Here is a 13,557-nt window from a genome sequence, read left to right as displayed (position 1 = left end):
ATTCATGGTCAACATTAGATGATTAATTAATCCCAGATTTTTACTGAATTCAAATTCCACCATAATCCGCTGATTGACAGTCCGCTGCTATTGCCTTCCCTCTTGCTTAAACACAAGTCTGATTCTATTTTAGCTGAAATCAATATAAATTGAAAGGGATTGTAAAAACTATATTAATCTATAGTTTGCTGTCCACATGGTGGATGAGCCTGGTGTTTGTGACACATAGGTCAAGAATTTATATAAACTCAAATTGCTTCTTTCATGTGACCTCCAGCTCTTACTCTTTGTCATGTTAAGTCATGATTGTTATGATTATTTGAGCTTGTTTTGTTAAAAACTATTACTCCACGTCTCCTCCCACAGCCTTTGTTCCCATTACTTACATTTTACTTTAATGAGCATTCCTTGGGTATGTGTAAAGCTTTCAGTAGTTTTTGTGTTTTCTTCAGGATCAAAGTAGTATATCTACGTTAGATAAGGTGTGGAGCTGGATGAACACAGCAGGCCAAGCAGCATCTTAGGAGCACAAAAGCTGACGTTTCGAGCCCAGACCCAAGGGTCCGAAACGTCAGCTTTTGTGCTTCTAAGATGCTGCTTGGCCTGCTGTGTGCATCCAGCTCCACACCTTGTTACTCTGCAGTTCCTATTATCTCTGATATCTACATTTGTACTAGTTTTCTGTTCAAGGCTCTTCAATATTTCCTGCTAATACATGGAGATATTTCCCATATACGACCTTGGTTATTCCATTCTCTCAGTAACAATTCTTATTGTTGTGGGTCTCAGGCCTTTCTCCTGAATGAAGAATTGACAACTTTCTTACTTGATGACAATGAATGAAGTTACTAATTTGCTTCTCTCTTTGGACTTCCATCCATTTTCTCAATTTATCTTGGTCTCCCATTGTAATATCAATTTTAACTTTTCAGAAGGTAATCACCATGATTAACAGTTTTTCTAATGATCATGATCTATGACTTTATGGAACCAAACTAATTTTATCTTCTTCAAAAGTTGTTTATGGTCGTAACACCTTGTTCCTCTTCACCATTCACTTTTGGATAATAAGGTGAACGCACGTTATGAATCAATCGACATTCCTTGGCAAATTCTCTAAATTGTGTATTTGTAAGCTGTGGCCCATTATTTAATATAACCATGTCAGGGATGTTGTGAGTTTAATAGACTTGTTTCAATGATGTTATCAACGTGTTAGCTGTGACACTGTCTTGACAATTTATGTCAACCTACCTTGAATGATCAATCATAAGGATTATAAATCTTTTTTTATTTGATTTATTATTGTCACATAAGTAGAGTGAAAAGTTTTGTTTTGCATGCAGTGCAGGTAGATCATACTGTACAAAAATTGTAGAGTGACCAAACAGAGAGGAATACAAAGTTACGGCTGCAAAGATGGTGCACAAAAAGCAAGATCAACATTAAGTTTGAAATTTGAGAGGTCCATTCAGAAATCTAATAACAGCAGGGAAGAAGCTGTTCTTGAACCTGTTGGTACACATGTTTTGTATATTCTGCTTGACAGAAGCGTTTGGAAGTGATTGTAACCAGGTAGGAGTGGTCTTTGATGATTGGCTGCCTTTTTACAGCAATAAGAAGTGTAGGTGGAGTCAATGGATGGAAAGTTGACCTGCGCAATCCTCTGAGCCGCATCCACAACTTTCTGTAGTTTCTTACAGTTATAGGCAGAGCAGTTGCTGTACAAAGCCACAGCATATCCAGGCAGCATGCTTTCTACGGTGCATCTATTAAAGTTGATGAGGGTCCTTACAGACATGCTGAATTTTCTTAGCCTCACCATATTAAATCAGATATGCATTACAAAATAAGTGATTGGTGTTCCATGTCAGAATCAAGTTCTAGCATCAGATTTTAAACATGGGAAAGAAAAATGATTGAGTAGCTTACTATATTCTCAGGCCATCTAAAAGTACATTGCAGCCAATACATTGCTGTAGAAATGTTTATATTAACATTGAAAATAGAAGAAAGCATACACATCAGGAGCTCCACATGTAGCCAATTAACTAACGGCTGATTGGGATAGCAAGAACTGCAGATGTTGCAGACATCTGTTTTAATTAAACCGGCTGAAGAGAGCAAGTTGGACCAGATACAAAGTCACGTGTTTCTTTTGGAAACAAAAAATGTAATAGTTTCAGTCACCACTGTGATCCATCAGCAGCGACTGCGCGAACCCTCATCCAGTGAGACCTCCAGTTCCCCATCAGCAAAGCGGGTGCCAATTACACTCTACCTGACATGTCTGAGCCAATTAAAATGAACTGAGCAGAGTAGCTGCAGGTTAATGCTTGATGACATGCATGCCTGGGTTTTAAAAATGGCACTGGAATCAGGAATCCTGGGAGGTCCCAGCAGTGGCCAGGAGCGAGTGGGAGAATGCATGAGCAGGGTGGCCTTACAGGCGAGGTCCAAAGGCAATGAGGCAAAGTTTGGAAAGTAATGTGAGGAAGACTGCTAGGACTCATAGAAACCCTCCATGAAAGTCACCAAAAATTACACAGCCAACTCCTGCGGAGGTTCAGCACATAACAGATTGCATAAAGTTGCTGCATAACCGTGCAGGTCAAAAATTGTGAATTTAGTATGTGGTTTACTATCGACATCTGTACAACTCCGGGGGTTTCAATCTGCAAACCAGCCCCTCTATTTATACTGAGACCCATCTTACCTTGGAGCTCCACATTTCTGCAAAATTTAATTCGCGACTTTCTTGCCAACGTTTGCTGTCAAGATCCTGCAACAAACACAAATATTTGTCATAGATTGCATAATGGCAAAATTCAATAAGCATTTTGCATGAGGCTGCTCACAGACATTGTACAGTCATCCGGATGCATTACAACTCCAGTAATCTTGGGCACTGTCAGGTCTGCATTAAGCTACCAGTTTAATTTGTAGAACACAACTGCAGTATGGGATGCTCTACATATCAAAACTTTAGTTAACAGTTGTTTTGCACAATGCCTAATTGTTACATTAGGAGCTTTAGAATTGTCTGCAATATTCTCAGGAAAGCCACTTTCTTGACGTATTTATTGTCTGGTACCATGACACCTGGCTCCTTGTTCCTGTCTGGCCATGATAACAATCAGATGCTTGTTGACTTACCAAAAAAAAGGAGCGACATAAATGACCATGACAAGTCACGAAAAGTGACTTTAAACAACACAATTCTCCTATTTAAATTGACGTGTGCACATTAGAAATGGTAAACCTTGCAAAGTCTCTCATGGTACTATTTACGTTAAAGCAGGAGATGTGATTTTTCACCAGGAGAATTATTATACAATATCATGTTTATTTGATAATATCCAATACAAAAGATTTTTCTTTGTATAATTAGCTATATGGTCCAAGGCAGAAACCTGATTAATGTGTAACTCCTTTTCACTAACTCATGGAATGTGGGCATCAGTGGCTGGTCAGTATTTCTTGCCCTTCCTTAGTTACAGTTGACAAGCTGCCTTCTTCAACCGCAGTGGGCTACCTGCTGTAGGTGGTCCACAATGCCTTTAGGGAGAGAGTTCCTAGATTTTACCCAGTTAACGGTGAAGGAATGGAGACATATTCCCAAGTCAGGCTGGTGAGTGAATTGGAGGGGAATTTGAAGGTGGTGGTGTTCCCATATATCTGCTGCCCTTGTCCTTCTAGATGGAAGTGGTCACAGATTTGGAAAGTGCTGTCCAAGAATTTTTGGTGAATTTCTGCAATGTATCTTGTAGATCATACACGCTACTGCTTACTGGGTATCGATGGTCAAGTGGCTGAATGTTTATGAATGCAGTGCCAATGAAGCGGGCTGCTTTGTCCTGGATGGTGACAAGACTCTTGAGTCTTGTTGGAGTTGCACTCATCCAGGCAAATGGGGAGTATTCCATCACACTCCTGACTTGTACCTTACAGATGATGGAAAGGTTTTGAGGAGTCAGGAGGTGGGTTACTCGCTGCAGTATTCCCAGCTTCTGACCTGCTTTTGTAGCCAATGAGATTCTGGTCAACGGTAACCCCCAGGATGTTGATAGGAGGAGATACCATTGAATGTTATGGGGTAGACATCTGATTATCTCTTATTGGAAATGATAATTGTACGGCGCAAATGTTACTTGCCACTTGTATGCCCAAGTCTGAATATTGGCCAGATCTTGCTACATTTAAACATGGACTGCATTAGTATCCGAGGAGTCCTGAACGCTTGATTGGTACATGTGACAATCAAAGTACAGTGAAAAACTTTATTTACGAGCAGTACAGGCAGATCTTGGCAAGCAAGGATGTACAGATCAAAAAGACTCAGGCAGAGGCAAATAGATTACACTGCACACAATGTGAACTAGGCGAGATCAATGATAGCAAGATCAGCATTATTTGAGGATTGAGAATCCATTCGTCAGTCTAATACCAGTCGGGAAGAAGCTGTTCCTGATCCTGCTTGTGCATGTTCAGGCTTCTGTATTTTCTGCCTGATAAAAGAGGTTGTGGGATATCATGACTGGGGTGTGATGGGCCTTTGATGTTAGCAGCCTTTCCGCAGCAGCATGCCATGTAAATACAGTCCATGGATGGAAGGTTGGCTTCTGTGATGGTCTGGGCTGCGTACACCACCTTCTGTAGTTGCTTACAGTCCTGGGCAGATCAGTTGCTGTACCAGGCTGTTATGCATCCGGACAGTATGCTTTCAATGGTGCAGCCACAGAAGTTGGTGAGGGACCTTAGGGACATGTGAAATTTCCTGAGGAAGAAGAAGTGTTGTGCCTTCTTGACTGGTGCATCCAGGACAGGTTGTCGGTTATCATCACTCTGAGGAACGTGATACTCTCCACCCTCTCAACTTCAGCTCTGTTGATAAAGATGGGGCCATGTTCTCCTCCTTTCTTTGGTGAGTACTGAATGGTGCTGAACATTGTATAATCATTGGTGAGCATCCCCTATTCTGACCTAATAATGAAGGGAACGTCATTGATGAAGCAGCTGAAGATGAATGGGCCTAGGACACTATCCCAAGGACCTCCTCCAAAGATGTCCTGGAGTATGATTGACCCTCAACAACCACAACTGAAATGTTAAAGGGATAATATTTGCTCTGCTGATGTGTAAGAAATTAGGTGCTAAGCTGCGCCATGGACGCCTTTGTCCTGCAGACAAAATGTGGTAATCTAGTTATACTCTGCTCTCTGTAAATGTTGAACTAAGGCTAAAAGATGAGGAACTGTCCAGAGCGGCGATTGAGAAATGAGGAACTGTCTAGTTGTACACATTGTTTTTGGGCAGCTGACCTTTGCTTCTAATGTTAGGTGATTAAGTCATGTACTGTCACTGATGCTAGGCATATGACTATGGGGAAGTAAAAAATTGTATCTTGCACACATGACTAACTGTGATGTAAAATTATATATCAAGGGAGGATGGTTCCCTTATTCGGGAGCATCGCTTGACACGGCTCCGCAAGCCCTGCAAAGATTGTTAAGGGATCCTCCAAAAGCTTGTACTTGCTTAAATAAACTGTGGCCATTCACAGAAGTTGGCGTATTGCATTTGTATCAAGTGCGTATGAATCTCCTAAAAGGGAACACCACACAACCATCTTCCTACGTGTCAGGTATGGCTCCAACCACCGGAGAGTTTGCCCCTAATACACAATGATTACAGTTTGGCTAGGGCTCCTTGATGCCTCTTGGTCAAATGCATTCATAATGTCCAGGACTGTCACTCTCACATCAACTTTGGGATTTAGCTCTTTTGTTCATGTTTGAATGAAGGCTGTAACCAGATCAGGAGCTGAGTGGCCCTGATGAAACCCAAACTGGGCATCACCTAGCAGGTTATTGCTGAGTAGGTGCCGTTTGACAGCACCGTTGATGATACCATCCATCACTTTACTGATGATCGCACTACAGTGATGAGGGCAGTAATCGGCTGAGTTGAATTTGTCCTGTGTTGTGTGTACAGGACACACCTGGGCAAATTACCACATTGTTGGGTAGATGCCATTGTTGTAACTGTACTAGAACAGCTTGGCTAAGGGAGCGCAAGTTCTTGAGCACAAGCCTTCAGTACAATTGTTGCAAATTGTTGCAATTGTTAGGACCAATAACTTTTGCAGGATCCAGTGTCTCCACCAGTTTCTTGGTATCACCTGGAGTGAATTGAATTAGCTAAAGACTGGTAAATGTAATGTTGGGGACCACTGGAGGAGGCCAGGATGGATCTTCCACTCAGCACTCCTGGCTGAAGATTGCAGCAAAAGCTTCAGCCTTGTCATATGGACTAATGTGCTGGGCTCCTCCATCATTGAGGATCCGGATATTTGTGGAGCCTCCTCCTCCAGTGAGTTATTTAACTGTCCACCACCATTCATGACTGGATATGGCAGGACCGCAGAGATTCAATCTGATCCGTCCATTTTGGGATCACTTAGCTCTGTCTATCACTTGCTGCTTGTGCTGTTTGGCACACAAGTAGCCCTGTCTGGTAGCTTTGACAGCTGACACTAGTTAGACAAGCCATCGGGGGAAATTACAAGACTGAACTTGGAGAAGGTGGCTGAACAATTTCTAAGTGATAGACTGCAGTTAGGAATGGTGGTCTTTGAAGTAGGTATGTCTGGTGGCAATTTCTTGAAATGAGAATGCAACAGCAAACTACGCCTGGAATTGAAAAGACAGTGGCAGAAACAGTCCTGCCAAGTCTTTTTTTTAACTAACATCTGGAGGCTAGTGTCAAAACTGGGAGAGCTGGAACACAGACAGATAGAAGGAAACACAGGTATCATACAAAAAGGTGTGAGCAGTACAGCAGTATCCCTGAAACAAAAACACACAGAGATGATCACTGCCTGATGCTCTTCTGCATTTGTATAACTTTATTGGGATATCAGTTTTGATGCAACATATTTGAGTACTTGAATTAAGAATACTTGATATCTTTAAAAATGAGTACTTGACTAATTTATATCTTGCTCTGAGAAGATGGAATGTCTTCTTCTTGTGTTATGAGAAAGAGGACAAAGAAATCAAAGGGGTTATATTGGAATAATTTGGGGCAAAGCATCATAGAATATAATTGTTTCCAACAGAGCGTCCTCGGCCTTAGTTTACACACCTCTAAAAGGTTTGAATGAGCTTTCCCTGTCGTTCAGCTCATCAAAGCATTACTCTTCTTTGTAATCTATCTGGGGGCAGCGTTAAGTCTGATACCAGCTGAATGAGTGCAATGAATCCTCAAATCCCTACAGTGTGGAAGCAGACCATTAAGCCTATACTAATCACCCGCCCACCCCCACAAACAGCATTCCACCCAGGCCCAGCCCCCTGCCCTATTCCTATATTTTCCATCCTCGACTCTATGGGTAATTTAGCATAGCCAATCCACTTAACCTGCACATTTTTGGATTATGAGGAGAAACTGGAGCACTGAGGAAACCTACACGGTCACTAGAACGATATGCAAACTTCACACAGACAGTCACCCAAGAGTAGAATTGAATCCCGGGCCCTGGCACCGTGAGGCAGCAGTGCTAATCACTGAGCCACCTGTAGAATTATGTGCAGAAGTGAAAATGACCACTGAATATTTCTGGAATGCAGATTATTACTGTATAAAGATACTGCTGATATTTAAATGCAAGCAACACAATTTGTTATCTTCTCAATCAAACTTGCAAAAAAGGAGCAAGCATATTCAAATTAACTGGCAGAATTTCCAACAGAACTGGCAGAAACAGACAGCCTTCAAAGAACCTTACAACAATTCCTTCAGATCTGTACATTAGGGAAGGCTTTCATTTTGTCAATAGTAAGATAGTTTGTCATTCAAATCTTGATCTTTTGCGTGTTAATAATGTCCTTTAACCAATAAACTGTTACAAGGCTTTTATCATGCAACAAACACCATGTAAATGTTGATTATTCCATAAGGGTAGTTAACTGGTAATCTACAGTATTCTCAGTGTGATACATTTCTCCTTCAATGCAGCATCCACAAAGATCAGAAACGCAAACAGAAAGAGACCGAATGTGACAAAACAAATCTTTCACCCTTTGAAGTAAGGCATTGAGCGTCCTCAACCCCGCTGAGGTGTCCCTGAACATCCATCATTTGAACCAGTCTGAAAACCATCTCCATTTCCTACACAAGATTGATAATCCAGACATCCACCCTACATAAACAAAGAGCTAAACTCCATAAATCAAGAGATTGATATAGAAATGTACAGTGGCTTTCATTTTCAAACATAAACCTATACTGATTTTCAGGTGATTTATAAACCTCATCATAAGCCAAACGGTTACAGCTCTTAACATAAATTATATGATTGCATCTAAAAATGCTTTACAAAAACTTATTAAGAATCCACCACATTATTTTGGCACATGTTAAAGGAGGATCTGCTCTGTTAATTGTATATTAATTTGAGTTGAATTGCTTATAGTGGTGGGCATTAAATAGGGATTCCATTAAGCCTCTATAAATCCAAAAAAAGAAAGACTATGGCTGTTGGAGTTAGGGGTTATAAATTTATAATGTGTAACTCTGTAAATCAGTGGCTAATGGAATTTAACCCTTATTAGTGTGAGGCAATATGCTTCGGAAGAAGTAACAAGAAAAGGGAATGCTCAATTAGTAGCAGCACAGTAGGAAGCTCAGATAACACTTGGGGTGCTTGTCCACAGATCCCTGAAGATGACCCGTCAAGTTAATAGTGTAGTTAAGAAGGCATACGGGACACTTGCCTTTATCAGTCAAGGCACAGATTGTAAGAGCAAGGAGGTTGTGTTGGAGCTGTGCAAAACTTTGGTTAGGCCACATCTGGAGTACTGTGTGCAGTCCAGGCACCACACTACAGAAAAGGATGTCACTGCACTGGAGGCGGTGCAGAGTAAATTCCAGGATATTGCCAGGAATGAACTAGTTTAGTTTTGAAGGGAAGCTGGAAAAGCTTGTATTTTCTTTAGAGCAAAGGCAACTGCGAGGGAACCTTATAGAGGTCTATAAAATTATGAGAGGCACGAGGGCCAGATAGGAAGCAGCTGTTCCCCTTGGTTGAAGGGTCAATAACAAATGGGCATAATTTTAAGGCGAAAGGCAGGAGGATTCAAGAGGAGTTAAGGAAAAGATCTTTCACTCAGAGGGTGGTGGGAATTTGGAATGCACTGCCTGAGATGGTAAGTTGAACTAAAATCCTTGGAACTTTTACCAAAATACATGCATAAGAACTTGAAATGTTGGAACATTCAATGCTATGGGCCAAGTGTTGGAAAGTGGAACTAGTCTAGATTTAGAATAGTTTTTGTCAGGGTAGACTCAATGGATTGAAGAGCCTCTTCTGTTGCATGATTCAATGGTAAAAATACATAAAGATAGGCTTCGGTTAGATCCTTCATGGCTAGCTTTTTTAGATTAAAATATAGTGGCAGGGTAGTGTTGCAAAAAATGTGAAGGCTGGATGCCAAGATAAATTTGAAATAGGAAATTTACAATCCTAGTCGCCATTGTGAAAAGTGGCAGAAAGCAAGTCTAAATAATTCTCACGGTCTGAACTACAGCACTAGTAAAAGAATTAAACAGATATGTGAACAACCTAAGAGGAAACAGCCTTTGATGTTGCTGACAGAAAGAGGGTGCTCCTCCTGACCCAACTAATCATACTAGATCCTCCCAGGTAGGCAATGTTATAGCTAAAAGAAAGCATGATCAGTCAGGTGAAATGTCACTCAGACTAGATGAGCCATTAGTTTTGATATGTTCTATGTAAGAATCATTTATCGCCATCTTCAATATATGGACTGATTTATGTGTTAGAAGGAGCTAGCTACAATTTTCCTCATGCTGAGGAATCACCATATTTCTTTTAGTTCCCATCAGAATTGACTGTGCAAGAAAGAGAAAAGAACATTTCTAGTAACTCGAGGTCAGGTGAGGTGATGAAACACAGTACAACAGAAAGTTTTAGGAAGCAAGTGAAAGATTTGAAAGGAGTAGTGAAATGCATACATTTTTCATCCTTATGTGACACATAAGGCACAAAACTAGTGATTTTTAGCAATACTTCACATGACAATTGTTCAGTAATTCAGCTCTAATTGGTTTCATGGTATAACTTACGAATGAAAATGAAAAATGTTGCCCTCTAACTTGGGAAGTTAAGAAACAAAAATTGTCATTAAAAGTACTTTGCTACTGAATGTTGGTTTTTGCGGAGGCAGTGAATATGGGATTTCATTTCTCCGGTATTTGAAATAAGATTCAGTATAAGGTACATCCCAGAGGTAGTATATCTATCTATTGACTGTTGTGCAGGTAAACATTCTTTGTAGCACAAAGCACTCTATGAGATGCGTGAGCAAGAGCAGCTTACGGACTGACTTTGTTAACCTGAAGTAAGTTCTGGAAAGGACTCTAAAATTAAGTGGATGCAAGTAATCAGCCGTCAACAGATTGTTTCAGAAAAGGAGAATATATCGGCAGAAATTGTTCGGTGAAAAAGTATCTCAATGCAATGTGTTGTACAGAATGGGAGATTCTTAAATTTGTTTTAAAATTTTCATTATGCACATTTAAACTCCAACTTTAAGAGAAGGAAATTTGTTGATTGCTTATTTATTGGATGCAAGTGACAGGCATTAGCTGGTGAGTAACTTTAGCCTCTATAGATACACAGACTGAACCAGTGCCATTGCTGGGTTAGGTTATATTTATCTAACATATAATTATGTAAATGAAATGTGTGTGAAGATTGCAACTAGTTTTCTGGAATGTATGCACCCTCCTACTACAGTAGGATGATACATTACAGGAAAAGGATATTCAGTTCAATGTGTATATGTACTGAATTTTTGACAGACCTATTAATCTAACTCTGCTGCTCTTTCTACATACCCCTGCAAATCTTTCTGTTCAAGCATTTATTCAAATTTATTTTGAAGGTTTACTTTCAAACCTGCTTCTACTTCACTTTCAGGAAATGCATTCCAGATCAATTCCTGAAGGGGATATAAAGGAAAATATATGCGGATGTGAATTGTTGGAAGAAGCTCATACAGCATAAATAAAGAGTGGATCAAACAGCCTGTTTGTGAGCAAACATGCTACTAATAATCTATTCTTTCCTTGTGTGTGCAACTTGCTGTCCAAATATTATCACTTTATTTTTCCAACAATGTAAAAATTCTAGTTTTCAAGTAGATTGTGCCATCACAAATCAATTGCCCTATTTTAAAAGGATGACTTTGGAACTGAGAGCAACATTCCTATTTTCTTCTTGACTTTCATTTTAAAATGGAAAGGAAACCTAAAGGTGAATATATGCAGAACTGCCTGATTCTACATCACTTCTAGGTCTCCAACCAATTCAAATTCAAACTGGCTTGGAATCTAGCAGCAGTGTGATGCATGGAACTGTTCACTGACATGACCATCGGTATATTGATCTAGAGAATCAGTACTAGTTGGATCTTGTTGTGCCCATTTGGCCATAATGAGGCCTAATCTCAGGAACAAACATTCTGCACCCCCGGGACAGCTGAAAAAACTTCCAAACCAGGATTGAGGTTATTTGTCAGATGCTCACAGTGGCGGCCTAAGACAGACATTCAGCCTCTTACACAGACTAATGAGGGACCTAACTACAATTGACGACTACTTGGGGGAATCAAGATACACAGACGTCAGTCTACTCTGTTCAGGGTATGTGGTAAAGGATGCATCCTAGCCAGGGGCTTATAATGGGCAGTGAGTGGTTGTGTTCACTGGCAGCATTTGAGATCCACTGGGTCAATTCACTGCCATCAATGTTTCTTACTGGCATTTGTCTACATACCATATGAAGAAAGATGGCCAATCCCTCTGGCAGAAGAGGCGCTCAGTTTTGACAGGCAGAGTTATTAGATAATTGCTTAGAACCAGACTTGCAAGTAAGCACACATTACTGTTCAGCTACAGAAAGCTGAGCATCTTTCTCCTAACCATGTCATTATTATAATCCTTGCAGGTGCCGCAATCTTTTGAACATCTACTTCTTAAGATTAACACAATCTCTCACAACAGTCAATGTCAGTTTTAGCAATCATTTGGAATCAACCAAGTGTAGCATTGATTCCTGCAGTGTTGTGTGTATAATGGTCAAAAGGAGCCTTGCACTAATCACAGAGAGAAGGCACAATCAGTATGAAGTAAGACATGTACCTCCATCATTCTTACCAGGTCTGCACGGTAATGGTTTTCACTGACATTGGTTGATCTTCTTAGACCATTAAACTTTCTCCTGAGTGTTGGTGATCTTCCTCTGCCATTTCCCTCCATAACAATTATACCAGCCAATTATGAAGCTCAACCCCCCAGGAACTTGTACATTCTGGGTCCCACCTCAGTGAATAAATTTTCCATACATGCATCTGAAAATCTGGATTAAATCCAATCTTGTATCTCTATTGACTAGACATGAAACGTTATTTGCTCACATCACCACAGCTGTCTGAAACGCACCCTAAGCAGCTACACTGGATGATTGTACCTGAACTAATCTGTTTTACACACAGATCTGACATAAATACTAAAAGCCCTGTTGGATGCTGCCCCCACTCCTCCTGTGCCATTCAAGTGCCATTGCATCAGTCAAAACACACAAACTGACTGCTTTACACTGAAATATATACAGTAATCAGTGTGGAAATCTCTGGCGTCCACAAAACCAGATAGCACAAACCAGTTTCAACCATGTATGTGTTATGACCAGCTAAGGAAGAATCCAATAAGTAATATATTATTCATCTCTAATTTTTTTTTCTTTTATTTGTCATAGTAATGAGAATATCTGTTGAAGAGGAGAGCACTGGATTTGCAGGATTATTGGAAACAAAAAAGAGAATTGAAAAGTGAATAGTCAATACATAGGGAAAGAAAGAGAATGATGATTTCGGGAATAGCAGTTAGAGATTTAGGGAATATACAGTTAAGAGGTATTGAATTGACGATGAAGGAGTAGACTGTACGGGTAGTGCTTTTCTTACATTTGCGAAACAAAACAGATATCCAAAGCAGATATCCTCTCTGATGAAGGGTCTAGGCCCGAAACGTCAGCTTTTGTGCTCCTGAGATGCTGCTTGGCCTGCTGTGTTCATCCAGCTTCACACTTTGTTACCTTGAGTTCTCCAGCATCTGCAGTCCCCATTATCTCAGATATCCAAAGCAGTTGAGTTTGAATAACAACTTGTGAAGAACAATGATGCAAGCAAGGCAAAAACTATAAGGACCTCAGGGAAGAATTAATAAAATGCAAAATAAAATGAGTTGACGTGGAAATGCTGAAATGGAGGCAATTCTTGGAAATGTTAAACATACACAAGCGGCTAATTTTTATGACTGCCTCCAAATCAGTGCCCAGCTTTGTATCCTTCCAATCAGGTCTCTGTTTTTTCCACTGTAACAAAATTGCTTTTTCACTAAGTCAAAAATCACTGTGTTTACAGGAATCTAAATGATCCCACCTTTTTTTTTTACACAAATGCAGCCTTT

The 13,557-nt window shown here is 40.3% G+C and overlaps 1 protein-coding gene across 4 annotated transcripts in view; it reads right to left on the bottom strand.

Annotated features, from left to right (window-relative positions):
- The window catches only part of b4galnt3b (beta-1,4-N-acetyl-galactosaminyl transferase 3b), a 174,587-nt gene that overhangs the window by 74,352 nt on the left and 86,678 nt on the right, over window positions 1–13,557 (bottom strand). For all 4 annotated transcript variants that reach the window (XM_048549108.2, XM_048549110.2, XM_048549107.2 and 1 more), the window contains one exon: window positions 2,717–2,782. In XM_048549108.2, coding sequence (XP_048405065.1) covers window positions 2,717–2,782 — 66 coding nt within the window. The remainder of the gene's footprint in view (window positions 1–2,716; window positions 2,783–13,557) is intronic.

The sequence above is a fragment of the Stegostoma tigrinum genome, chromosome 18, assembly GCF_030684315.1.
Source record: "Stegostoma tigrinum isolate sSteTig4 chromosome 18, sSteTig4.hap1, whole genome shotgun sequence".
Lineage (NCBI taxonomy): Eukaryota > Metazoa > Chordata > Chondrichthyes > Orectolobiformes > Stegostomatidae > Stegostoma > Stegostoma tigrinum.
This window is presented reverse-complemented; position numbering and strand designations above follow the sequence as displayed.